The sequence below is a fragment of the Larus michahellis genome, chromosome 21 (genome assembly GCF_964199755.1).
Source record: "Larus michahellis chromosome 21, bLarMic1.1, whole genome shotgun sequence".
Taxonomy (NCBI): Eukaryota; Metazoa; Chordata; class Aves; order Charadriiformes; family Laridae; genus Larus; species Larus michahellis.
This window is the reverse complement of record NC_133916.1, coordinates 5,498,621-5,522,790: the sequence shown is the minus strand read 5'-3', so window position 1 is coordinate 5,522,790 and position 24,170 is coordinate 5,498,621. Positions and strand designations below refer to the sequence as shown.

Genomic DNA, 24,170 nt, shown 5'->3' with positions numbered 1-24,170 from the left:
TGCCAAGCTTGGGCTGGGCTGGCTCAGAGGGCTGGGGGGCTGGGGGGTCTTGGGGGCCCAGGGGGCTGCAGGGCTCCCCGTGAGTCACTGCAGCGCGTGGGACCTGCTGACGGTGCAAGGGATGCGGGAGGAAGCGTGAGCAATCGTGGCTCATGCATGATGCGTCCCGAGACACGCAGGGAAGGCAGCGAGAAAGGGAAGCAGAGAGAAGGGTTATTTTTACCCCTGCCTTTGCTGGGTTTGCAAAGCCCCGCAGCCCCCGCGGTGCCGGGGTTCCTTCCCTCAGCGGGGGCCAGGCTTCGCAGCTGCTGTATCTTTCCCAGAGCGGAGCAAACTTCAGGGTTGGGCCTGAGAGCACTGGAAAATTCAGATCTGGTTGTAAACTTTGCGGCTTGGGCTCGTCATTTGCAATAAAAGAAAATATCTGCCTTACTCAGAAACATTGATTGTGCCACTGACCAACATATGGTTTCTGTAACCGGTTCCTGTATTGACTTCACCTCAGCTGTGCTTTCCGCAGGCACAGCGCAGATAAGGTGCGGGGGCAGCTGGACTAAGGTCTCCTCTCCCTCTTCCAGCTTAACTCTTAGCACGCCCAGGTGCCGCCGGGCACCAGCCCATCACCGCGGCCATAGGCGCTGGGGGAGCATCCAGCTTCCCCAGCACAATGAGGGACCACCTGGTGCCCCCGACCACTGGCCAGCAGCGAGAGGTGGCCCAGCCTGGACTCGACCGGGACTGCTCCGGTGCTGTGTGCTCTGGGGATCCCAGAGCATCCCACGTCCTCTTGGTGGGTCTCAGGGGGTCTCCAGCCCTCCTCCCCTCACACAGAGGATGCTCCAGCAAACTCTGAGCATCCCAATAGGGAGCTCCCGCTGTCCCCCGGGGAGCAGAGGTGGCCGAACAGCCATAGGGAACAGTTTAGTCACTTGGACGCCTTTTGCTTTCTTCCGCTTCCCTCACTCTCGCTGCCCCGCGAGCCGTGCCGCAGGGAACGGCATGTCCCCTCCTTGTCCACACCAGCCTTTCCTCTGGACGTGGCAGTCGCCAGCCTGGGTTTCATCGTCTCCTAGCTGCAAGACCTTCCTCATAGTCACAGGGCACAAACCCCACGCTTTTTTCCTCAGAATTGCTGACTTGGTGAACCAACGAGGACAGGACCGTAGCTGTGGTTGCAGGAGCTGCTGAACAACGTCTTGGCCGTTGCCTCCTCTACACCGCCGCTCCCACCGCCTTCATCCGGGGCCAAGCTCGCACGACTGCACCAGGAGAGGTAAGGAGAGCAGGAGCTTTGGGAAAATCCCTTTTCTTGTGAAATCAAACAAAAGATGGAGCCTGGGCTGGGTGCCCTGATGGATACGGTCCCTCCTGCCCAAAAGCAGAAGTGGCTGCGGGGCATCGGCTGTAGGAACGTGACCACAAACCCCATCTCCAGCGTCGTGGAGAGGCATCGATCATCTGACTGGGTGAGCAACCTCCATCCCGCCAGGCTTGGAGGGACACGCGGGGAGGAACCAGGGCAGAAGTAGGCAGGAGGGAAGTCTGGACAACAAAGTCTCGCTGCAAGGGCAAAGGTGAAGCAGCAGCGACAAAAATAGGCTGAATACAGGGATTAGGAGAGACCTGCCCCGGGAAAACCATCAGCCGTTTACCCACCACCGGTGGGAACTGGCTCAGGTGCTTCTCCTGCTCCTCCCCGCACTTGTCCCGTAGTGGCGGTGGGGGGGAAAAACAGATTTTTCTGGCCAGACAGGTCCCAAAATTACACCTGGGAAGGAGGAGGAGGAGGGTTTCTCCTGCTGAGTGCAGCGATCTTCCCTGAGATCCCATAAGGGGTGTCTACAGGGGGGGAAAAAACCTACAAAAACAAGGGCAACCAGTGGAAAAGCAAAAGCTGGTGGCCTCGGAGGGACCCTGCGCCCGGGGACACGGAGGGACCTAAGGTCCCTCCGTGTCCCCGGGCGCAGGGTCCCTCCGAGGCCACCGGCGGTTGCTGTTCAGGGTGAGGGGGTGCAAACCCCATATCCCATCGGATGCTTGGCAAAGGCTCAGGACCTGCCCTTGCGCACCGAGGGAGGCACAGCTCTGCCTTTTGCAGCCACGGCCAAGTGGGTTTTCCCACGGCAAAAAGCCTCTGGCCACCAGCCTGATGCTCGGAGAGGTAGCCAGAGGCTTCCTCGGTTCCTGTCGCCGTCCTCCCATTGTCCCTGGGCTCCCGAAGCTTCTTTTCCTGCCCCGCGCTATCAGGGCTGCCTGAGCAAAGTCCGGTGTGGCTCCAGCGGGCTCCGGGGATGCTACCGGTAGCCCCGCGGCGCTTTTGTTCTCAGCCCTAAATAATCCCCTGGCAGGAATGCAGATAAGGGGTCCCAAGGAGGTGGGTAAAAGGTACCGGGGGATCCTGAGCAAGAGAAGAGGCCAAAAGTCAATCCCAAACCCCAGCAGACAAAGGGGACCTTGGTCCCTTCCCCCTATCAGACTCTGAGCTGGGGAGCGCCCAGCAGAGCTCCAGAGCTGAGGGAAATGCTGTGACATCCCGGCACCCGCCCGCGGCTCCTCCGCCAGCTCCGGCAGGATCTCAGCCCCTTTCTGCTGATGTCACGGCGTGGGGCCCCGCAGCCGCCTTCCCTGGGCGGCGGGCAGGCAGGAATCAGCGCCGGGGACGGCCACCCTTTCCTGGATCCTCCTCTCCTGCCTCTTCCCTCCGCAGGACGCCGGCTGGAACGGAGCCCAGAGCCTCGGCCGTCCGGCAGACGGATGCCCCGGCAGGTGAGTGCGCTGCAGCCGAGCCCACGGCTGAGCAGGAGACCCCCGGAGCATCAGCCAGTGGGCAAAAAGGTTGGGAAACTCCATTTTGAGTTTAAAACTGCCTGGCCTCTGAGAAAGCTGTCTGGTGCTGGCAAAAGGGCTGGAAAGTTTGTGCACGCTGAGACATGAGGCTCTGCCTGTGCCAAGGATGCTGCCCGCGGCGGGGCTGGGGTGGCAGAGGGGGTGCGGGAGAGCCTGGACCCCACGGCTGAGAGCCGCCCTGGCAGGGGCCATGTGCCAAGGGGGAACGGTGCAGGGTCGGCCAGCGCATCGGGGAAAAATGCAGAGAAGAGGCTGTCAGTAAGTGTTTCCATCTGCGCCTTGGCCGGTGCCATGCGGCCGGGGCTGCTGAGGCCGCCGGAGGATGCTCGTCCCCGCCTGGGGAGGGGGTTTGCTGGAGGCGCTCGGGGCTCCTGCCTGGGGATGGCCACACACAGCGCACATGGGGAGACCAGGACACGTTGGGGACGCAGCCTGCAGGGAGCCTTTTGGGGTGCTCCTGGGCTGGGTGGCATCCCTGGGCTATGCTTGGGGCACCCAGAAAAGTCCAGCCAGCCGCGGTCTTCTTTAGTAAATGTAATTTTCCCCAGAACCCTGCTGTGTGCCAGGTTTAGGGGGAGGGATTGCACTTTAGAGGGAAAGGGAGAGGCAGGGAAGTTGCTCACAAGCAGCTTTTAGCGCTGCAGCACACTGGCGTGTCTGGACGCGCATCGACACCGTGGGAGCCGGTCCCGGGCGGTGACGTGGGCCGGGCTCGTCACGGGGGTTTCTGCCCCCACCACTGCCGGGACGCCGGCGCAGCAGGGTGCTGGCACGGCACGGACACATGGTGAGGACACAGCAGCGTCCGGGGCGCTGGAATGGCCGGGGTGGGAGCGGGGAGAGGCTGTGGGGAGCAGCAGCTGCTCCCACACCTCTGCCACCGCCGCAGGGCTCACTAGGAACCGGTCCCATCCCTGCAGCCGGGTGACCCCCTCTCGTCCCGCAGGGCTTGTCCATGGATGCCAGCAAGAAGGTGGATCTGAAGATAATTATCATAGGAGCTCTGGGGTAAGGAGCGGCGCTGGCGATGGGAGGGAAGCCCCACGTGTGCGCTGGCCCGGGGGCCTGTGGGTGACAGCCCCTGTCCTTGCTGAAATCGACCCCCTGAGCCCAGCTTTGCGGGGCAAATCCTCACCCACGTCCCTTCCCTCTGACAGCGTGGGCAAAACCTCCCTCCTGCACCAGTACGTGCACAAGAGGTTTTACGAAGACTACCGCACCACGCTGGGCGCCAGCATCCTGACCAAAGTCCTCGCGGTGGACAACACCCCCCTGAAACTGCAGGTGAGCGGGGCTGGGACTGCACGGGGGGCCCGTCCCGGTCCCATGGGCACGTGTCCCACCATGTCCTGCTGTCCCCAAATGCCTATTGGTGTCATGAGGTGTGGGGCTCGCGTCATGTGTCTGTACCCATGTCCTTCTCTGCCCTATAGATCTGGGACACGGGGGGACAGGAGAGATTCCGGTCCATGGTGTCGACCTTTTACAAAGGCTCGGACGGCTGCATGCTGGCCTTTGACGTGACGGACAGGGAGTCCTTTGAGTCCCTGGACAACTGGAGAGATGACTTCCTGGAGAAGGTCATTCCGAGGGAGCAAGATTTCCCCATGGTTGTGCTGGGGAACAAAATAGACATCTGCGACCGGCAGGTGAGTGTGGAGGAGCTGGGGTGGGTGCATTGGGATGCCTTAGTGCCCCAACAGCTTATAAGTGCAGCTCCTTCGCCTGCAGAACCAGCCTTCTGCCGATGCTCACGGGGAAACCAGGGCTCCTGGGCTAGGAGCTGCCTCCTCCATGCCTTTTGCAGGGCAGAAGCAGCACACCACCACCCCCGTCCCTTCGCAGCTGAGATTGTCCCCACTGAAGGCAGCAGGAATTAAGCATAGAATAGAACCATAGAATGGCCTGGGTTGGAAGGGACCTTTCAGATCATCGAGTCCAACCATCAACCCAACTCTGACAAAACCATCACTGAACCATATCTCTAAGCACTGTGTCTACCCGTCCTCTAAATTCCTCCAGGGATGGTGCCTCAACCGCTTCCCGGGGCAGCCTGTTCCGATGCTTAATAACCCTTTCAGGGTACAAATTTTTCCTAATATCCAGCCTAAACCTCCCCTGGCGCAACTAGAGGCCGTTTCCTCTTGTCCTATCGTCTGTTTCTTGGGAGAAGAGTCCGACCCCCACCTCTTTACACCCTCCTTTCAGGCAGTTGTAGAGAGTGACGAGGTCTCCCCTCCACCTCCTTTTCTCTAGGCGGAACACCCCCAGCTCCCTCAGCTGCTCCTCATAGGGCTTATTCTCCAGACCCCTCACCAGCTCCACTGCCCTTCCCTGGACACGCTCCAGCCCCTCAATGTCTTTTTTGTGGTGAGGGGCCCAAAACTGGACACATCTCCAAGAGCTGCCTGCACTGCCAACACCCTGCCCCCAGCAGCGCCTGGATGGGCCAGGAGGGTCCCCTCCGCCACCCCCCTGGCAGCCGCGGGCAGCCCTGTGTGGGGCTGTGCTGTGGCTCCATCCTCCTTCCCCGCAGGTACCCAAGGAGATCGCCTCAGCCTGGTGCAAGGAGAAAGACATCCCATATTTTGAAGTCAGCGCCAAGAACAACATCAACGTTGCAGAGGCTTTCGAGACCCTCGCAAAGCAGGCGTTAGCAACGGTGAGCATCGCTCCCACGCCGGCAGCAGGGAATCGGGTGGGAGCCGGACTCAGCCGCCGGCCAGAGCCGATCTGACAGACCCCTTCCGATGCAGAACATCTTCTGTTTGTAACGTGTAGGACAGCCCCAGGAAAGGGAAATGCATCAGTGCTTGATTTCTTAAAATAGATCCAAAACAAGTTAGAAAAGAATAAGGATTGCTCTTTCTCTTTGCCCGTGGTGACAGGAACAGGGCGCCCGGCACCGCACAGCGTGCCAGCACTGTCCTCTAGCGGCCATCCCATGGGGACACCTGTGTCCCCACGCCACACAAGCCCGGTGGCCCCGCTCCTTAGCTGAGCCTGGCGGCTTTTCCCTGGATTTTGTCTTTAATCGGGACTGAACCTGTGCTCCCCGGTCCTTTGGCCAGCCCAGGCTGGCTCTGAACTGACATCACTCACCCTTTCTCTTCTCTTTTTTTTCCAGTATAAAGGGATTTTTGAGAGTTATTTAACCGACTCCATCAAACTCACTCCCAACGACAAGCCCAAGAAGAGCTGCTGCTGACCCTGGCCACACACCGCGCTCCGGGCTGCGCTGCAGGAGCATGGCCCCGGCGTGCCGGACCCCACGCTGCCCACGGCTGGAGCCCTGCTTGGGTGTCCGTGGCCCCCGCCCGCCCCAGCCCTACCATAGAGGATGGCCAAGCCAGGACGCAGGATGGCCACCACTCAACATGCCGGGGCCAGCTGGCTGCACATCCCGGGGCTTGCTCCTTCCCACGTCCCCAGAGCTGCTCTCCCAAACCAGCAGCCTCCCAAATCACTGCTGCGTCACGGTGGCCCCATACCCCCTCGATCCCCAGCCATCTGGCACCCGAGCGGGCGACCCCCCTGCGGTGATGGTGCCAGGGAGCCGGGCAGTGCTGCTGATGCCTTTCCAGAGACCATGACTTGGCCCCACGGGTGACCCTTCCCAGCACGCGAACTGGTGGCTCTGCATCGCTCACAGGGCTCACGGTGCGTATGGGCTGTCCTGGGGGAGGCGTGGGGCTGGTGGCCACGGCGCAGGTCTGAGAGCAGCCGGGTCCCCCCGCCCGGGCTCAGCTGCTGCGGATGTAACCATTCCGTGCCTCAGTTTCCCCTGCTCTCATGCACACCCCCTGTCAAACACCCTCCACCTCCCGCCTCACTGGCGAGGATCCTCAGTAAAGCACTTTGTCAGGAATTCTTTTTTTTAAAAAAAGGAAATTAAATATTTTTTATTTATACACCTGTGTGGCAAAACACTCCTGTGGTCCAGCAGCAGGAGGACGGGGTGGGGGCTCCGGGCTCTTGTGCTGTCCCGTGGACTTTCCTCCAGCAAGGCCAGCAGCTCTGAGCCTGTGCCAGCTTCTTGGGGCAGGAAGATGCATTTTGGGTCTGGATTGTTTTTTCCAGCGCAAATTTTGTGTCAGGGGAAAGAGGAGGTGTCCGGGGCATCGTGCAAAGCGGGTGCGCAGTGGTGGCGCGGGGGCCTGGCCAGGGCGGCTGTCGGCAGAGGGAGCCTGATGAGAGCCGAGCCGAGCGGCCGCCTCCCTTCCTGCATCCATCCAACTCTGGCTCTGGCACCTCCGACAACCTGCACCCAGGCACAGGCTGGGGCTGGCCAGAGAGGTGGCCGTGGCCACCCTGTGTCACCTTCCCCGCTGCCTTCGGAGCCGCATCCCTGGGGCTGCAGCACCCTGCTTGCTGCAGAGCCATAGGGCTGGATGGACCCGGGAGACCCCCATCTGGGCACCCTGCCCCATGGCTGCCTGGGCAGGTCTCCACGGGACCTCCTGCCCCCTCGCCACCCTTCCCCAGACCCATCCACACTGACCCCAGTGGTTCCACAAAGCTCCCCAGGGGCCATGGGGGCTCTGCCCTGGCATCACCCGGACCTTTCCATGAGCAACAGCCCCATCGTGGCTGTTCCCCACCCAGGACCACCGAGCCGTGACACAAGCTGGGGACAGCACCCATGTGTGGCAGTGGCAGGGCCCAGGGCCAGCGGGTGTGAGCAGACAGGGCGAAACCTGAGCGAGAGCTCGGCGCGGGGGGCGCGGGGGCTGCAGTGCCGTAATTAGCCCGCCAGCCTCCGGAGAGGCACGTAGAGATCTTCCCACCCTCCTCCTTACACAACGCTCAGCCTGTTTATTTGGGCACCACGCCGTGGGAGAGGATTTGTCTCTTGATATTGGGAGGAGAGGGGCATTAACTATTTCGTCCCCGAGCTCCGCGCTCCCTTTCCCCCTGTATCCCCGAGGCAGCTGGACAAGCCAGAGCCCACTTTGTGCCCGGCGTTGCCCGCAGGATGCAGCCCCCGTCCCAGCGCAGTCGGGCTGAGCATCAGCCAGCGTGTCCGGCCCAGTCTGTCTGGACGGCGGGTGTTGAGCACTATCCGTGTCAATAGTGATATTGTTTCTAATTACACACTTTCTCCAGCAGCTCTCAGTGCTGGAGGCGGATGCAAACTCGATCCGTTTAATTCCAGCAAGCAGCAATTTGGACACCCAGAGCTGAGCTGGTCAAACAAATGCACCCAGTGGAGCGGGTGCTCCCTCGGCCGGGGCTGAGCCCAGGGCTACCGCGGGTGCCGAAGCCCATGAGCAGGAGCCGGAGCCAGGCGGGAGCTGCAGGCTTGGCTCGGGGTCCTGCCCCGGGCTGCCCCGGCAAGGCATGGCCAGCAGCGTGTCACAGCACCCAGTCAAGCTGGGGTCAGACCTTCGACTGCGGGCACAGCTTGCTCCAGAGACTTTGTTCAGACTCTGAGACGCTGGGCTCAAACTGAGAGGGATGGAGAATAGCAGGACCCGAGCACTTGTGTGGCCATGGAGCATCATTCCAGACACAGAAGATAAGAGATTGCAACCTTGGGAGCTGGCAGGATCTCTAGTGGCATCACCACCCCATAGAGACCCCAGCTAACGCACCTTGCAGATGTGCAGCACCATGCTGGAGCCACCCACAGCCATCCAGCTTTTCTTCTCCCTCCACAGAATCATAGAATCACAGAATGTGTTGGGTTGGAAGGGACCTCTAAAGGCCATCTAGTCCAAGCCCCCTGCAGTGAGCAGGGACATCTTCAACTAGATCAGGTCGCTCAGACCCTCATCCAGCCTGGCCTTGAATGTCTCCAGGGATGGGGCCTCCATCACCTCTCTGGGCAACCTGTTCCTAGAGGCTTCCCTCCCGGGTAGGAGCACCAGTGTGGTCCTGCTTGTCCGGCAGCCCCGGGATGGTCGGGGTCAGCTCAGGAATCCTCCCTCCAGGAGGACCGGGAGAGTGGAGGGGGTGGCACCGCGCCAGGCAGGATGCTGGCAGGAGCGGCCAGAGGTGCTACGCTGGTAACATTATCCCCCGGCCGAAAGGTGATAAAGGACAAGGGGGAGGTTTGCAACGCGTAGGATTAACAAGGTCAGCTCGAGATTTTCTCAGAGTGAAAATCAAAGGGGAAAATATTTGCCTTTGTGTGACTCAGTGAGTTCCTGTGCAGCCAGCGGTACCAGCTCACCCCGGCGGGGGCCTGGCCCACGGAGACACTCAAGAAGCCAAACCAACCTGAGCTCTCGCCCTCCCGCTGTCCTACCCCACACGGCCGTATTTAACAAGTCGAAGCTCATTTCCAGCCGTGATGCTGGGCTCTGCGCTTCCCTCAGCCGGGCCAGCACAGCCAGACTGCACCTCTGCCTTCACAGGTTTTCATTCCCTGATCGAAACTAAGCACAAAAATCGGTAAAACCCCAGCCTGAGGACGCTGAGCACCGAATGGAGACCATCCCTATCCTGCCGGCACCGACAGAGGAGCATGCTGCCCTCGGTATCTACAGATTTAGTGCCTGACACTCACTCCACGTCCTTGACTGCAGTTCGCTTCAGCGCTTCTGAGGTTTAATTACTCCTAACAGCTCTTCCACCCTCCGCCATCCCATGTGCTCCAAAAATGCAGCGTGCGCTCCATTTTATCTCGTGCAACCAGACCGGCTGAGTTCTGGCTGGCTGCAGGGGTGGGAGTTCGGTTAGAGCCCGGGGATTTGCATTGCAAACTGCCTCTCGGCAGGGCTGACCGAGAGCGGCTCCTCCGCAGACACCTCCCAGCACCCCGGGGACAGGCACCACGGTGCGTCCGCCCCAGCCTGCGGCGCCTGGAGCCGGCCGGAATTAAATTCTCTTACTCAGCTTGTGAACGTTAAAATAAAGTGGCTTAAAAAATGAAGTTTTCCTGTTCCAAAGGAGAAGCCCCGTTAACCTGGAGCTGGGATTGAAAGTAACGCACCAAACAGGATAAACCCCAGAGGTTCAAAGTTACAGGGAACCTCTCAAGAGCTACAACCGTGAAAAATAAAACCACGGTGTCAAGCAAAGCCTTACCTCTGCCCTCTGGTGCCAGCGGGCAGCAGGTGTGCAACTGCCTGGAGAGCGTGCCAGCGCCCGTTTTTGCAGGAGACACGTGCCGCGCTTGGCTGTGCTCGGTCCCTCTGGCGTGCAGCAGCCCCAGCCCTGTGCCGGGTCCCGCTGCTCATTAACGAAGGGTTTGGCATCGTGGCGTGGCACGTGGTGGGGCACGGAGCGATGCCGGAGCATCCCGCGGCACGCTGGCACCCTTTGTTCTGCCATACACGAGCACTGCTGATGCTATTAATTATTTGAATGACTATTCTTTGTTTCCTCGATCATTGCCCCGTTATTCCACCTCGACTCATCAGCACTGAGCCTGTTGCGGGTGACACTAATGGGATTTGTGTCACTGTCCCCCCCCGACTGCCAGGGACACACAATTAGCCCCCGCTTGGAGCGGAGTCAGGCAGGAGCAGACGCCGTCCCCTCGCCCGCTGCTTCACTGTCCACTTATGGCAAATACCGATGCTTCTCCTTCACACCCACCACACGGGAGCTTTTGTCACCGCGTCCCAGCTGCGGCAAGTGTCCCCATGCAGGGTCGTGCGGGGCCGCGGGGCTCTGCCCGGCCTCGGGGGCTGCGAGCGGCGGGGCCGGGGGACGCGGCAGGTCTGCGAGCCGGCACGTAGAGAGGATTAGGGGCTGTGGCCAGTCCCCCAGTCAGCTGAGGTACATGCTGAAGTCAGCAGCCAGCCGGAGCCCCAGGCGTCCCCCCAGCCGTGTGCGGGACAGCAGCAAAGCGCAGTCTGTTGGGACGGGGGCTTTGCTCCGGCCAGCCTGGCACGGGGGGCACCACGGTCCCGTGGGGCACTAGCTAGGGCAGCGCTCTGCTTGGAGGGTTTTCCACCCCTCGCCGCAGCCGATGCGCACTATGCAAAGCCCTCCAGAAATGCTGAGAGCTGCGGCGAGGGTCCCAAGCACGGGCCAGACCCATGGGCAGGAGTGACAGCAGCAAAAGCAATGCGGAGAAATCCGGGAAGGATGGATTTCGCCAGGATGGGATGGCTCCCTGGGCAAAGGGCCAGCCCAGGGCCAGGCACGGGCAGTGGGCAGCTCGGCCGTGACCCAGGCAGGGCCAAGCCATGGTGCCCCCATGGATGTGGCCCTTTGCACAGGGGTGGACATTGTCTTCACTAGGGAGTTGCAGTGCTATCTGCACCTGGAGAGCAGGAGCAGCCTCAGCCTCCCGCTGATGCATTCCAGCTGCCCGATGAGGAGCTCATCACCCCCAAATCCCCTTGCTTTTGGCTTGAAATGGGCCGGACTCTGTCCTGCATGAACGAGCAGCTCCTTAGAGCATGGACAGATGTGAACCATGGTCACTTGCAACCTTTCCCTTGCACTGACCGAGGGGAAAGTGCAGACATGCTGCTTCTTGCTGTCCTGGCTGAGCACCCTTGGGTTTTGCAAAGCATGAGGCCACCAGCATCCCTGGGGATGTGGCCACACCGGACCTGGACCTGGACCTGGACCTGGACCTGGACCTGGACCTGGACCAGGAGGCAGGAGCTGTGGACCACAGCTGTGCACCAGGATGGCAGCCTCCCTCCGGGCCCCGGGCGAGGCGCAGGGCAGGGAATCTCCCACCAGATTCCACCCAGGCATTGCATCCCTCTGGCCTGAAACGATTTATTCAGCTTTAAATACCCGCAGCTCGCCAACTCTTTCGAGGCAGACTGGCAGCCCGAGCTGGCTCCTGGCCTCGTGCCACCGGCTCCTGGCCATCGGTGCAGCATGGCAACACCCTGCCTAAAACTTTTGAAAAAGGACAAGTGGGCTGCCGGCACTTTCATCTAAAACCTGGATCCTGATCTCTCTGACCAGGGGTGACAGGACCTCCATCGCAGCCATCCTCACTTTAAACACCCGAGTACTTCTGAAGATATTGACCTCAGAGCCCTGAACAATGAGATGTTTTATTTTGCCGCTTATCTCCCATCACTGAGGTTTGTGCATTTTGGCCTTAATGAGTTGCCCAAGGCCACATAGCAGTGACGTACCAGCGCGATGGCTCTTGCTCTGCTGGGACCACGTTCGCTTTTTGCCCCCAGCCCCCCTGCTCCTGCAAATTCCCCAGCTTTTCACCACTGCACAAAAGCTGCATCAAGGAGGGAAAATCACAGAATCACAGCATGGTTTGGGTTGGAAGGGACCTTAAAGCCCACCCAGTGGCACCCCCTGCCCTGGGCAGGGACACCTCCCACCAGCCCAGGTTGCTCCAAGCCCCGTCCAACCTGGCCTTGAACCCCTCCAGGGATGGGGCAGCCACAGCTTCTCTGGGCAACCTGGGCCAGGGGCTCACCGCCCTCACAGCAAACAATTTCTTCCAAACTTCTCATCTCAATCTCCCCTCTTCCAGTTTCAAACCCTTCCCCCTCGTCCTATCGCTCCACTCCCTCATAAAGAGCTGCATGTTGCTGAGCTTCTCCTAAACCCCTCCACACACCTTCCCACACTTTTGGGGGGAAAGATTCCTGTTTTTTTTAAAAAAACCTCCCTTGACTGGAATTCAATTGTTTGTGTGAAAAAACCCTCATTTTGGTTGACTCTCCTAATTCACAGAGTGGGCAGAAAGCCTGGAGGGGGGAAGCAATGAGTGGTGGGGGGAGGCAGAGCCCGGAGCCAGCCCCGAGCCAGCATTCCAGGCGAGCGGGATGCTCGCAGGGCAGCCTGCGGGCCGGGGGCGATGCCGGGGGGCCCCCACTACCCCCAGCTGCCGCGACGCCAGGCATTTTTGGCTGCAGGTGTGGGCCGGGGCTGCTCCCACCCTTGCCCCGCCGCCGGGCGCTGCTCCTCGGGCAGACCTTGCCGAGCACCCGTGTGCTCCCCGGGAGAAGGCAGCTATCTTGCACCTATTTTACAAATAAGATAACAGCCCTTGCTCAAGGTCAGCGGAGGCAGCACTGGGAAGAGGGCTGTCAGGAGAGCACCGGCCAGCCTCAGCACTTTGCCAAGGACAAAAACAGCCCAGTGTCTGCCGCACACAGCCCCCGCCTGCTCCACGCTGCTCCCCCGGGGCTGCCCCTGCGCTGGGCAGGGTCTTCTCAGGGGTGATGCTTGCTCTGGAGACCCTTGCTGTGCTCCAGAGGGAGATCAGAATCTGTGCGGTTGACTCTAACAAGCAGAACGCACTCTGCTCCCCAAGCCAGAACTCCTTACACTGCAAAGCCTTCCATCTGGGGATGCACCTGCACGGTGGGCTCGTGCCAGCCCCACTGTTGTGGCCCAGGGCTCTCCACGAAGAGGTCATCCTCTGAAGACAAGGGCCAGCACCAATGTGATAGGGCTTGTTCAACAGACACGTGCAGGGGACACTGTCTCATGAGGAGGCCACCCCTTCCCTTGCCTTTGGAGATGTTCCTGCAGGGGTAAGGCAGGTTGTAAAGGCCATGAGCAGATGGACTCGGCAATTCCCTCTGGTAGATAACCAGAAAGCTCTAGTGCCTCTCCCCAGCTTTAAGTTCACACCACGAAATAAACTGCATGAAACGTCCACATGGTGCTGAGCCATAGGGGCAGCTTTGAACCTCCCGACGCCTTTCTGCATTCCACCCTTTATTTTGGTGCTGTAAATAATCCTGCTGTCTCCCTCTAGGACATTGCGTTCCTCATTCCTCCCCGGATAAAGCCGTTGACCCCTGTGCCAGCTGCTGAGACCAACCGCATGTCCCAGAAGCGAAGGGGGAAGCCTGGGAAGTGTTAAAAGTTGGCGGTTCCCTTTCAAACAAGACCTGTGTCTCCATCGCCTGGCACCGTGGAGCCGGCGGCTCGGCCACGGCTGCCAGTGAGAGCGTGGCGTCCGGCCCGGGCCCAAGAGCTGCATTCCTGGGCGAGAAGGAAACGATGATAACCAGCCCTGGGAATCTCACCGCTCCAGCCAGGCTCTGTGCGGTGACACGTGGCCCCCGTGGGTGACACTGCTCGTGACGCTGCAGGTACCCAGAGGGTACCAGACCCCGCAGCCAGCAGACCAGAGCATCCCACAGCACTGGGCACATCCAACGCTCCAGGAACGGCCACCTCATTCCTGTAGGAATCTGGCAGCCCAAATCTCCGCTTTCCCCTCTGGCTGGGGTACACTATGGATTCCAAAAGCTCATGAAGGGACCAACACGGAAGCACGACACCCCCCCTAATTTCAGGTGTCCCCTGTGCAGGTGTCACAGCCTGAACAACACATCAGCCACATGGACCAACAGCCCCTCAGGACCTCCCAGATCCACCTGGAAGCACCAGTGTGTCTCCACTGGCCATAAAGGCTGCCCCGCTCCACCTGCAGCCTCCCCATCCCAGACCCCGGCTCCCACCTGCCCCTGGGGCTGCACAAGCCCTGTTTCCTTGGCAAAACTGTCTGAAAGCAAGAAGCAGCTCCAGCCGCAGGTCCGAGGGAGGGTGGGGGGGGTGGGACAGGCTCCCTGCAGGTCCCACCACCAGCAGATCCCCCAGGGACCAGCGCCCTCCGCCCCCGCGGGCCGCGCTGCCTTTCCCCGCTGACTCTAACCTCGGGGCTCCAAGCAAGATTTCTCATAACTTCCAGCAGTAAATTACCACTGAATTATTACCCTCATTAACTGCAATATAGCTGCTAATATTAATCATCTGCAAATAAATCCACACATTCCAGCACTTGGTATGCTGTTATCGGACCAGAAGATAAACAGCTCAGCAGTCCGTGCACCCAGGGCTCCATGTTTGACTCAGGGAAATCCCTGTGGTGTCTTTCCATCTCCCAGTGCCTCCCAGATTTCTGGGCAGCCTCGGTGCTCCCTGGACACCCGTCTGTGCCCTGCTCATCGTCCTGACCGGTCTGTTGGTGGACACATCCCAGCAGAGCAGCTTGGGCCACACACGGCGAGTTTGGCCAAAGCAGAAAGATGCAGAATCAGAGTTTTATTTATAGTTACTGAAAGTGGAATTTGACCAGGACTGCACCTCCTGTTGCAAGAAATGCCAAAGGACCATCAGTGGCTGTATGGGGCTGGTTTCTCCACAGGGCAAGACCTTGCAGTTCCCTGATCACACCCACCGGGACTTTGGAATGGCAGCTCCTGTAGCGGGGAGCTGCTCGCCCTCCCCACAAGCTCGCCCATCCCCGCACAGCGGGAGCTGGTGGTGACCCTGCCCGTGCAGGAGGGACATCTGGATTTGAAGGGGACAGAGCAAGCCTGAAGGTCTTGTGTAAGTCATCCCCTGTGAGCAAAATCACCTTGCACAGGACTGAGAACTTCTTGGGTTTTGACAACGCTGGGTGGGCAGGAAACCCAGCCAGTCGGGCTTCTGCCCTGCCAATGTCCCAGCACAAGCCCCAGACAACTGCACCACTGGGTGTCTTTGGCCGGTTTGGTTCTGCATCCCAGTGTACTGTCTGTCTGACAGGCAGACATTCCCTCGGACCTGGCATCCCCACTGCTGACCTTGCTGGGTCCTGCACGACGTGCCAGGGCCTGGTGCACCGAGCAGACAGCTCGGAGGACGAGGAGCACCAGCAGCCTGGAGCTGGAGCTGTTCCCGTCTCCCTCACTGCAGTCTGGCAGCTTTGGGATTCTACTTTTCGTACCAGCTGGATTGAAGTGAAGCTGACGTTGTTCCCAGAGCTCAGAGCTGGGCTGGTCCCCGAGGTGGGACCCGTCCCCTCTGTGTGTGCCAGCCTCGCTGGAGCTCTGGCTGCACTGACTGGCCACACAAGCCTCTCTGCTTGGCAGCTTCTCCTTTTCAAAGGCAGATGGCTGTGAGTAGAGTGGAAGCTTAAATTCAGGACTCTCTGGTCCCATTCCAAGCCCAGATACCGATCTCAAACACATTTACCCCCCCCTTCCCCGTGCCCCTGGCCACTTCTCCTGCTCCACAGCTCTGCCCACGCCGGGATGACAGTTTAGGAAAGTGAAGGGAAAAGAATCTTTCATTGGTGGAGCTCTTCTAGGAAAAGTGACAGTTCAATGATGGCAAAGAAGTTCCTTCTAGCATTGGTTTATCGTCCAGCCAGTTTGGCAATGCCAGCATCGCCTCTGGAGCAGAGATGCTGTTTCTTCTCTCTCTGTGGTGCCTTGCGAGCAGGACTCCTGTGGCTGGGACCTTTGGGTGCTGGTGCTCCAGGTTGCCTGGATCTGCTCCGTGGGCAGGGACCCCTGTGCACACGTGTGGGCTGGGCTGGTCCTCCTGCCGTGTCACACAGTTCCGTTTCAAAGGGCTCCACGCATATCAGGCTGCCCTTTAAAAAAAACACTTGATATGGGTTATTAATATTTACAGGATAACTGCTTGGCAATTATTACCTCTGTCTGTCAGATGGCAATGAATCAGCCCCCTTCCCTCTGGTACACGCCGGCAGGGTGTTCCTTTGGCATGCTCTGGACACAATGATCGATCTCCATAAGATGAGGTCTCTTGGCAAGAAACGTTGATGCCCTGTGCATGCACAAGGTACTGGAGATTTTTACTCTGACAGCCTCCGGGAGCGAGCAAAGGCCACATCATCAGCTTCTCCCTTCCTCCCACCCCACCCCAGCCATGCCTCCCTCCTTCCCCCCTCTCTCGGTGCCCTGCCTTCTCTCTCCCCTCTCCCTTTTCCCGTCATTTTCCCCATACTCAGGCCAAGTGCTCAGAGGTGGCAGCACATCCCACTTGCCCTGCATCTGCACTTTGGGACTGAGCCCGGAGCAGGGAGGGCAGCAGAGCCGACCCCTATAAACAGCTTGTGCCTAGCTGTCCTTGGGGACAATGGGAACACGAAAGATCAGTTCCTTCCACAGTAAATAACCCCCTACAGCTTCCTTCTCGTGACCTATTCCTTCTGTGGTGTTCCCTGCTGATGTCCCTATCCATCTCATAATCTCTGACATCCTGACTGGTACCTGGCTCCTGCATCCTTGGATCCCTCTGGAAGGAGACAGACCACGAGCCTGGACACAGCTCGGCACAGTGCTGCCAGCGCAGGTTGGGGACACAGTGACAGGAGAGGATGATCTCTTTCCCCTAGTCCCAGCTGCCTGCTCCCTGCCAACATGCATGTCACACCAGTGCCTTTTTCAGCTCAAAACGCTGCATTTCCCAAAACATCGGCGAATTCCCGGGGCAGGAGGTTGACTGATACCTTTGGAGGGTGGCCCCCAAGTCTGCAGCTCCCGGACGGCCCATCCCGGCACCTCCCCGCTCCATCCCTGTCCACTGCCAGGGGCATCTGAAGAACTTGTCAAACTCTCCTCCGGAGGAGCACGTGGCGCAGGTGTGGCTCCTGCCCGGGGACCGTGACTGCAAGGCTGATGACAGATCACCCAGACTGATCCGCACCGACACATCCCTGCGCTGCGGAGGGCTTCCACCTCTTCCCAACGCAGGGGAACGCAGCCCGCACCCTCTCTCCCGGGCAGGTGGCGGGGGCTTCGCCTCTCTTTCCCACGCCTCTCATCCCTTTGAACCTGGAAATAAGAAAGAAACTGCTTTCCCCTGCCAAGCCCATCTTCCAAGCCCGAGTGGCGGGGTCCGGCGCTGGCACAAAGCGCACCATTGTCCCTTCCGGAGGCGGGGAGTCGGCCAGAGCACAAAAGCCGGGGAGACACTACCCACCACGCCAGGAAGCTCACCCAGGCCAACAAAAGCATCTTCTCTCGCCCCGAGTCCGAAGCAGGTGAAGGAGGGGCCCGGGGTGACGGTGAATATGAGCTATTGTCACTGAGAGCCCGGAGCACGGAGGGACCTGCAAAGGTGATCAAACGGCCCAAGCCTTAGCGGGAAGGGGTGGGGTGAGAGGAGACATCCAAAAAAGCCCTTGTCCCTCTTCAGATCTCTCCTTATCTCCCCGGGCTATCTCCTGGGCTTAGCCTGGGTGTACTCGCTTGCAATTACCTCCTCCAAGCCAATCAGGCGCCAAGCACAGCCCTCGGTCCCCTTGACTGAGGTGATTTATAAATGACTCACTGGCTTATTTGAGCACAGACCTCTGCACACCTCCTTGGGAGCACCTCTCTGCCGGGGCTTTCTTGCCACATCTGCAGCTCCCCTCGCAGAATCGGCCCTTTCTCCGCCCGGCGAGGCGCAGGTAACCCAGCTCCAACAATCGTGCTCTTTGTCTGGGTGGGCGTGGGGGATTTACACTCCGGTTGCACAGCCACTGGGTGTGAGTTTCAGTATTTGGAGAACTGGTACTTCTTTTTATTCCCCCCCCGCCCCCCTTTCGCTTTTTCTCCCTCCTTTTGCAAAGGGGATTTACAGCAGCAGATTTACTCAGGAATTAGGAACACCAACGATCCAAGAGCTTGATTTATGAAGAGAGGCTGGAAGAGCCAAATATGTGAATTAATTATTACTAGAATAAATCCTGCCATCTTATCCTGGCTGGCTCCTGCTGAGATCTGTGGGGGGATTTCCCTGCTATAGGAGAGGCAATACCGTTGAGAGACCCTCAATTTCTGGATCCTTGTTGTGATCAGAACTTTCTGTGCTATGTAAAGTGGCCCTGCCCCGAGGATGTAGCAGCCCAAATTAGACTTTGCACACACAGGCACAGTGAGAAAGGACGTGGAGCCCAGTGCCTGGCAGGGGAGCACTGGTGGTGCGCAGGGATCTCACCTCGGCAAGGGATTTTTGCTGCGAGGGACATCCTGGTGCATGGATGCACAGCTGCGGGCACGCAATCAGATTAGGAGGGAATTTTAAAGCTGGGAATGAGAAGTGCTTCCAGACTGAGACCTGTCAGACTGGGTGCGGGATCTCCAGCTCCTCCCAGTGCCATTTCATGGGATGTTTAGGTCCAGTTTGAGCAGGCTCCCTCAAGAGAAAATATCCCCATGAGCCGCCTCCATTGCAGTAAACTGCTGTTCACGCAGCTAGGATGCTTTCTGCTCTGTCCTGATAAAATTTGTCCGCACCTTATTTGTAAGCAAGCCGAAAACTTAAGCTAGGGACCTGGCCTTCCTTCCCTCGAAGATAAGTCCTTGAAGTGACATTAGTTGCTGGCCACACAGTCTTTCTGCCCCAGGTCAGAGGTTTCCAGTAGAGAAATGCTCTCCCATCCTCTGCCTCTGGCGGAGGATGGACTGGGTGACCCCAAAGGTGTTTTTCGTTCTCCAAGAATGAATCCACCAGGGCAGGGAGTGTGTGCAGGAGCGAGCTCTCAGCAGGCACCCTGGATAAGCGTTCGCAGGCTGTGCAGGAATGCTGCAGTCTGCAAACTTTTTAATTCCTTGGGATTTGCATTGCCCACCTGCTCTTCAAAGGCGGAGGGCAAGCTCTGTGTCAGAGGCATGTGGAGAGCAGAGACTCACGGCAGCGAGGGATGCTGAAGTTTGACTTCTCCTTCTCTTAAGTGCACTTCCCAACCTTCCCTCCTCCCACCCCAACAGCTCCGTATGCCGAGGGAGCAGCAAGGGGATGGGGAGGATGGAGAGAATGGAGACACCACTTCCCAGGGGACAGACTTGGATGCCATTACGGTCAGGCGCTGCTCTCTGCCTGCCCAGGAGCTGGCAGCCTGGTCCCAGCACCGCTGGGACACTCAGCAAGGTGACACCCCCAGGGGACTGCAGGGCAGGGGAGCTGGTGGCTTTCAGAGGGTGATGATGGGGCCAATTCTGCATCCCCAGGCCATGTGCCCGCTGCCTCCCCCAGCCCAGCCCTCCCTCGGCCAGGGACGGCACTGGCTGTGGCTGCGAGAGTCATAGAGTGAGGGTGGGGTTGAGAAAAAGGGGGTTAATCAAACAAATCACAGAGACAGAGGGCCAAATCTGGGCTCATTTACCCCAGTGCCAGTGCAGAACAGATCCTCTGTACCCACTTTGCCGCATTTCCAACAGCATTAAAAAGAGCAGAAGCCGAGCTGCTGAATATAAGCATTTTACTTAATAAACACCCTTTGCGCCAAACACTTTGGCTTCACCTTCAGTAGCTGGCAGATGTCTGCAGATCTTATTATTCTGGTTACCAAGCGCAGAGCTAGTTTGGTTAGAAACTCGTGTGAAGTGGTACATCAAACATTGGCACCGGCCCAGCGACGGCAGAACAAGAGCCCAGGGCAGCGCTCCTGCCCAGTGCCTGCACTGGGCTGGGTGGCTTCAAACAAGAAAAGGGCCATCTGCCTTATGGAAATCACCTATTTAACACTCCAAATATTTAATCTAAACAAAAAGAAAACATTGATTGAATGCCTGGCTGCCCCGTGGCAAAAGTGCAGGGGTGGAGGAACGGGAGGGCTGCTCCCGAAGGGGACGTTAAAGCCGAGGCTGCGGCAGGGAGCAGCGGGATGGAAGGTGGGAGCTGGAGGGAAGCAGAGATGTCTCCTCCCTGCCCCTGCCCGGCTCCCTCTGCCCCACACCATGGCCAGGCAGCACCTCCCGACACCTTCTCCCTCTCTCTCTGGCTTTTACTCCACCAGCCATCATTATGGTTCCCATTCATGGAAAAAGCTGACTGAAACAGCCAAGTTTTGTCTGAACTTTACGGACTCTGGCATTTTGCCTTTTCTGAGGCTAAAAGCCGGTTTTGGGATAAGGTATTTTTCATAACTGAGCTATATGCTCTCCTAGCATCAGCCTCTTCTATTTCCAAAGGGAAAAGGTTAAGAAAAAGTTAAATCCCATGGCCAAATGCCGTGTGTATTCAATGCGTGGCACCGTGCATGCAGCCAACTGCTCAGCCCCCTGAAACACAACCACCGCTTCCCTGCTTCTGCCCTTCCCCTGCCCCAGAGCACCAGGAAAGATGTTTTTACCGATGTGCTTGTGCCAGAAACGTGGGGCTAGAGATCTGGCTTTACCACCACATGGTGCCTTCTTCCTCAATCGGTTCATTTGTAGACGAACCCTGTGGCAATTCAGAGCCAAAGGCAAAACAAAACTAAAGTGGATCAAAGCGATTTTAACTGTGAACAAAAAGGTCTGCCCTGTCAAACGGCCCAGCTGAAGACACTAACCTGTCCTTGGTGACAAGCTCCTGGTGTGGCCCATCAGCTGGACTCGGTCCTGGCCCGTCCCTGATGCCAGGAGGTCAGAGAGAGTGAACAGCCCCGGAGCGCAGGGGCGGATCGCTGGGCTGATCAGCGCCTGACAGCGGAGCTGAATTATACAACATCCTTTTAAAATACCTGAACTGACTGACAGCAGAAACCTCCTTTTCCTCCTGCCCATGTGCTTTGCCAGCCCAGCTCGACACCAGAGGCACGAAAGGGAGAGGGAAGCGGGTGTGCGGCAGGAGGGTGAGGCAGAGTTCAGTCTGGGCAGCACCTGGCACTGCGGCACCCAACACTGTGGCATCCAGCACTGCAGAGCCTGGCACTGCGGCGTCCAGCACTGCGGCACCTGGCACTGCAGAGCCTGGCACTGCAGCATCCAGCACTGCGGCATCTGGCACTGAAGCATCTGCCACTGCAGCATCCAGCACTGCGGCATCTGGGACTGCAGACCCTGGTACTGCAGCACCAGGCACTGCAGAGCTGCACACTGATGCATCCAGCACTGCAACATCCAGCACTGCAGCATCCGTCACTGCAGCATCCCTCAGTGCAGCATCTGGCACCGCAGACCCTGGTACTGCAGCATCTGGCACTGCAGAGCTGGGCACTGATGCATCCAGTACTGCAGCATCCAGCACTGCAGCGTCCCGCACTGCATCCGCCCTGTCCTCCCCCGTGCCATGCCTCGGCGAGGAAGCACAGCGCAGGTTTCAGGGGAGGAGGTGATGGTTGTCTCGCTTGACCTTGCGAGACTTGGGCCCTTTCACCACGTTGCCCCAGGGCTTCCATGGCACCTGCAGCCAGTGCCGGGAGCGGGAGGCTGGGAGTTGGGGCGGACACGCTGCTGAAAGCACTGATTCCGGGGAACAGGAGTCAAGACCTTGTCCTGGTGTTGCAACAAAACCCTTGCACCTGCGCTTGCCCTCCCCAGGCAGACCTTGCCTCCTGGGGTAGGGGGGAGCTGCTTTTTACAGCCCTTTCTTGGGCAATGGAGTTGGGAGAGAGATGTTTCTAATATAGATTCACCCAGGATTTGGAAGGGACGAGACCTCTGAGCTCCATCTGCTGAGAAGCAATCAGGGAGGACATCTGCATGTGCATTGCCTTGTGCAAGGAGAAGCGGGGACGGAGAGGGGGCAGTCAAAGGAGGAAACAGTATTTCCAGAGCACTGGATTTTTCTCCCTAAAATGTAGCAGAGACATTCCCTGAATGTCCAGCTTTTGCACTGGGATCAATTTGGGCCCTTATATTATGCCTAAGGCAGAGATAAGATTGCTTTACCACTGAATTTTGACTCACACTCTTTGGACGTGAGTCCCTTTTCTGTGCCTGTGCCAGCACAGGAAAGTGGCTTTACGCCAATGGCTCCTATCAACACTAGCCAGAAACCTCAATGTGACTTTCCTCTTCCCAAACACAGCTATCACCAGCACAGGGACAGAAGATAAGTGCTTAGTAAGTGCATTTGCAAGATGAACACCGGGAAAAAAGGTCTGTGGCTGGCACGCACAGGCTGGTGCGAGACTGGCATGGCAGGGATCAGCTGGGTATGAACCGATGGGTCCCTTAGCTGATGACCTGCCGGGACAATATCTTTCACCCACATCATATGCTTGGAGCGAAGCTGTTCTGCCTTCATTTGTTGCTTGCTCCAAGCATCACATTGCAGGTACGTACTCCGTGTGTCACAATTCCTCCAAGACCCCAGGCTCGGTGGACTTAGTGAGGCCAAACTTCACATTTCTCAGCATCACCCACTCTAGCCAACACACGGGAGGAGCGGGCTTCCTGAAAAGCTTGAATCAGGGGCTCTGCACTTGGAGCTCTTCCCCCAGACCTTGTCCTTTAATTCCATGCCCATACTGGAACCGAGCTCTTGAAAGACCTGGTCCCTGCAATGCAGCAACGTACTGGCACTCTGTTTTTCTCTCCACACACATTGCATCGCTTCAGTGTCTTGCCCCAGCCCTGCAGCTTGCCGTGGTGTTATTCCATCACCACCAGGACAGCTGGTTTTGCCTTTTGTTCAAGGAGCAGTCACACAGCTCGTTCTCTTTCATTCCGAAATCTCAAAGGTTTAACCTGCTGTTTGATCTAGGGCAAGGCCAGTGATAAGCCAAGTCAAGAACTTGACTCTGTCCGAGACGCTGACATCATTAGCCTGTTTGTTTAAGATGGAATTTAATCATGGGGATATTTTTCCCTCTATACTTGCCTTGTTTATTATTTTTCCTGATTGCCAGCACTTTCGCTCAGCGGGGGAAATTCATTAAAGAGCTGTGATATAATTGGCTGATTCAGTCTGTCTGATGGCAGGCACGCTGCTTGGCAAATGGTGGAGCCGAGAAATAAAGCTGAGAGAGACTTCTTGCACCAGAAGCTCGGGTGGGTTTATCCCCCTTAGTAGCATGTTGCTGAGCCTGGACCTGGGCTACAAGATATTGAGAGGGAGAACTGGAAATCTAGAGCAGAGCTGTGGGGCTGGGACCTGGAGAAAGGCTGGGAACTTGCTCAGCAACAGGACCTGGAAGCAGGGACATGACTTGCGCAGACTGACGTAGGAAAACTAGGGAATGACTGTTTATCAGATGGGCTTCTGGCATGAGCGTAGGGACTGGGAAAGAGCCTAGGACACTGTGTAGGCCTGCACCAAGCCTCCAAAAGGTAAAGCTTGTCATTGCTCTTGGAAGGGCATCTCTAGCGGCCAAGGGGCACAGGGATGCCAGTGTGTGCATGCCTGCAGAGGGCATTGGATTAACCGCCCGGCCGTGCAGGAAGGGGGGCACATCTCTTTTGGCTAGCTGGCACCCAGCCCGCCCTCCAAAGACACAGGCTGGGGTCCCCCCTGAGTCAGCGTGGGTGCAGATCAGAGCCTGGAACCAGAAACACACCATTGCTGGAGCTGTTTTCCAGCAAACTGCCCTTGATTGCCCCTGTGATCACTAAAGTATCCACCGCAGGAGTGGGGTTGATGACCTCCCTTTCTAAATCCATCAGCTTCTATTTGCATAATGATTCTGTTGACCTAAATTCTCCCAAAAGTTTCGGCTGCCTGCATCATACTTTCCTTCCTGCCCTGGACTGCTGGGCCACTCTGCTCCGTGTTACTCACGTCTTCCAGCCCCCACTCCGAGGTAGCTGCTTATCAGTGAGCACTGACACTAGTCCTACAGGTGGACATTTTGCTCATCCTGGTTCCGCTGAACTCGGTGTCAAGGTGTGCGCTGACTTCAGCGGTACCCACAGTGCCGAGAGAGGAGAGAGGAGGATGTGGTACATTCAAAGGACTCTGTAAGTGCTCAGCAACCTGGATGTTGTTTC

The 24,170-nt window shown here is 58.2% G+C and overlaps 1 protein-coding gene across 2 annotated transcripts; it reads left to right on the top strand.

The window, feature by feature from the left end:
• Window positions 1–1,145: 1,145 nt before the first annotated feature.
• Window positions 1,146–6,758, top strand: RAB7B (RAB7B, member RAS oncogene family). Of its 2 annotated transcripts, XM_074564268.1 has the most exons (7): window positions 1,146–1,273; window positions 2,708–2,766; window positions 3,794–3,855; window positions 4,005–4,131; window positions 4,281–4,496; window positions 5,384–5,509; window positions 5,975–6,758. In XM_074564268.1, exons 2-7 carry the CDS (start codon window positions 2,755–2,757, stop codon window positions 6,053–6,055), a joined length of 624 nt encoding a protein of 207 aa, XP_074420369.1. In that variant the 5' UTR covers window positions 1,146–1,273; window positions 2,708–2,754; the 3' UTR covers window positions 6,056–6,758. The 2 variants fall into 2 exon arrangements, with proteins under 2 accessions (XP_074420369.1, XP_074420368.1); XM_074564267.1 differs by lacking the exon at window positions 1,146–1,273 and having other exon boundaries at window positions 2,593–2,766.
• Window positions 6,759–24,170: the final 17,412 nt, after the last annotated feature.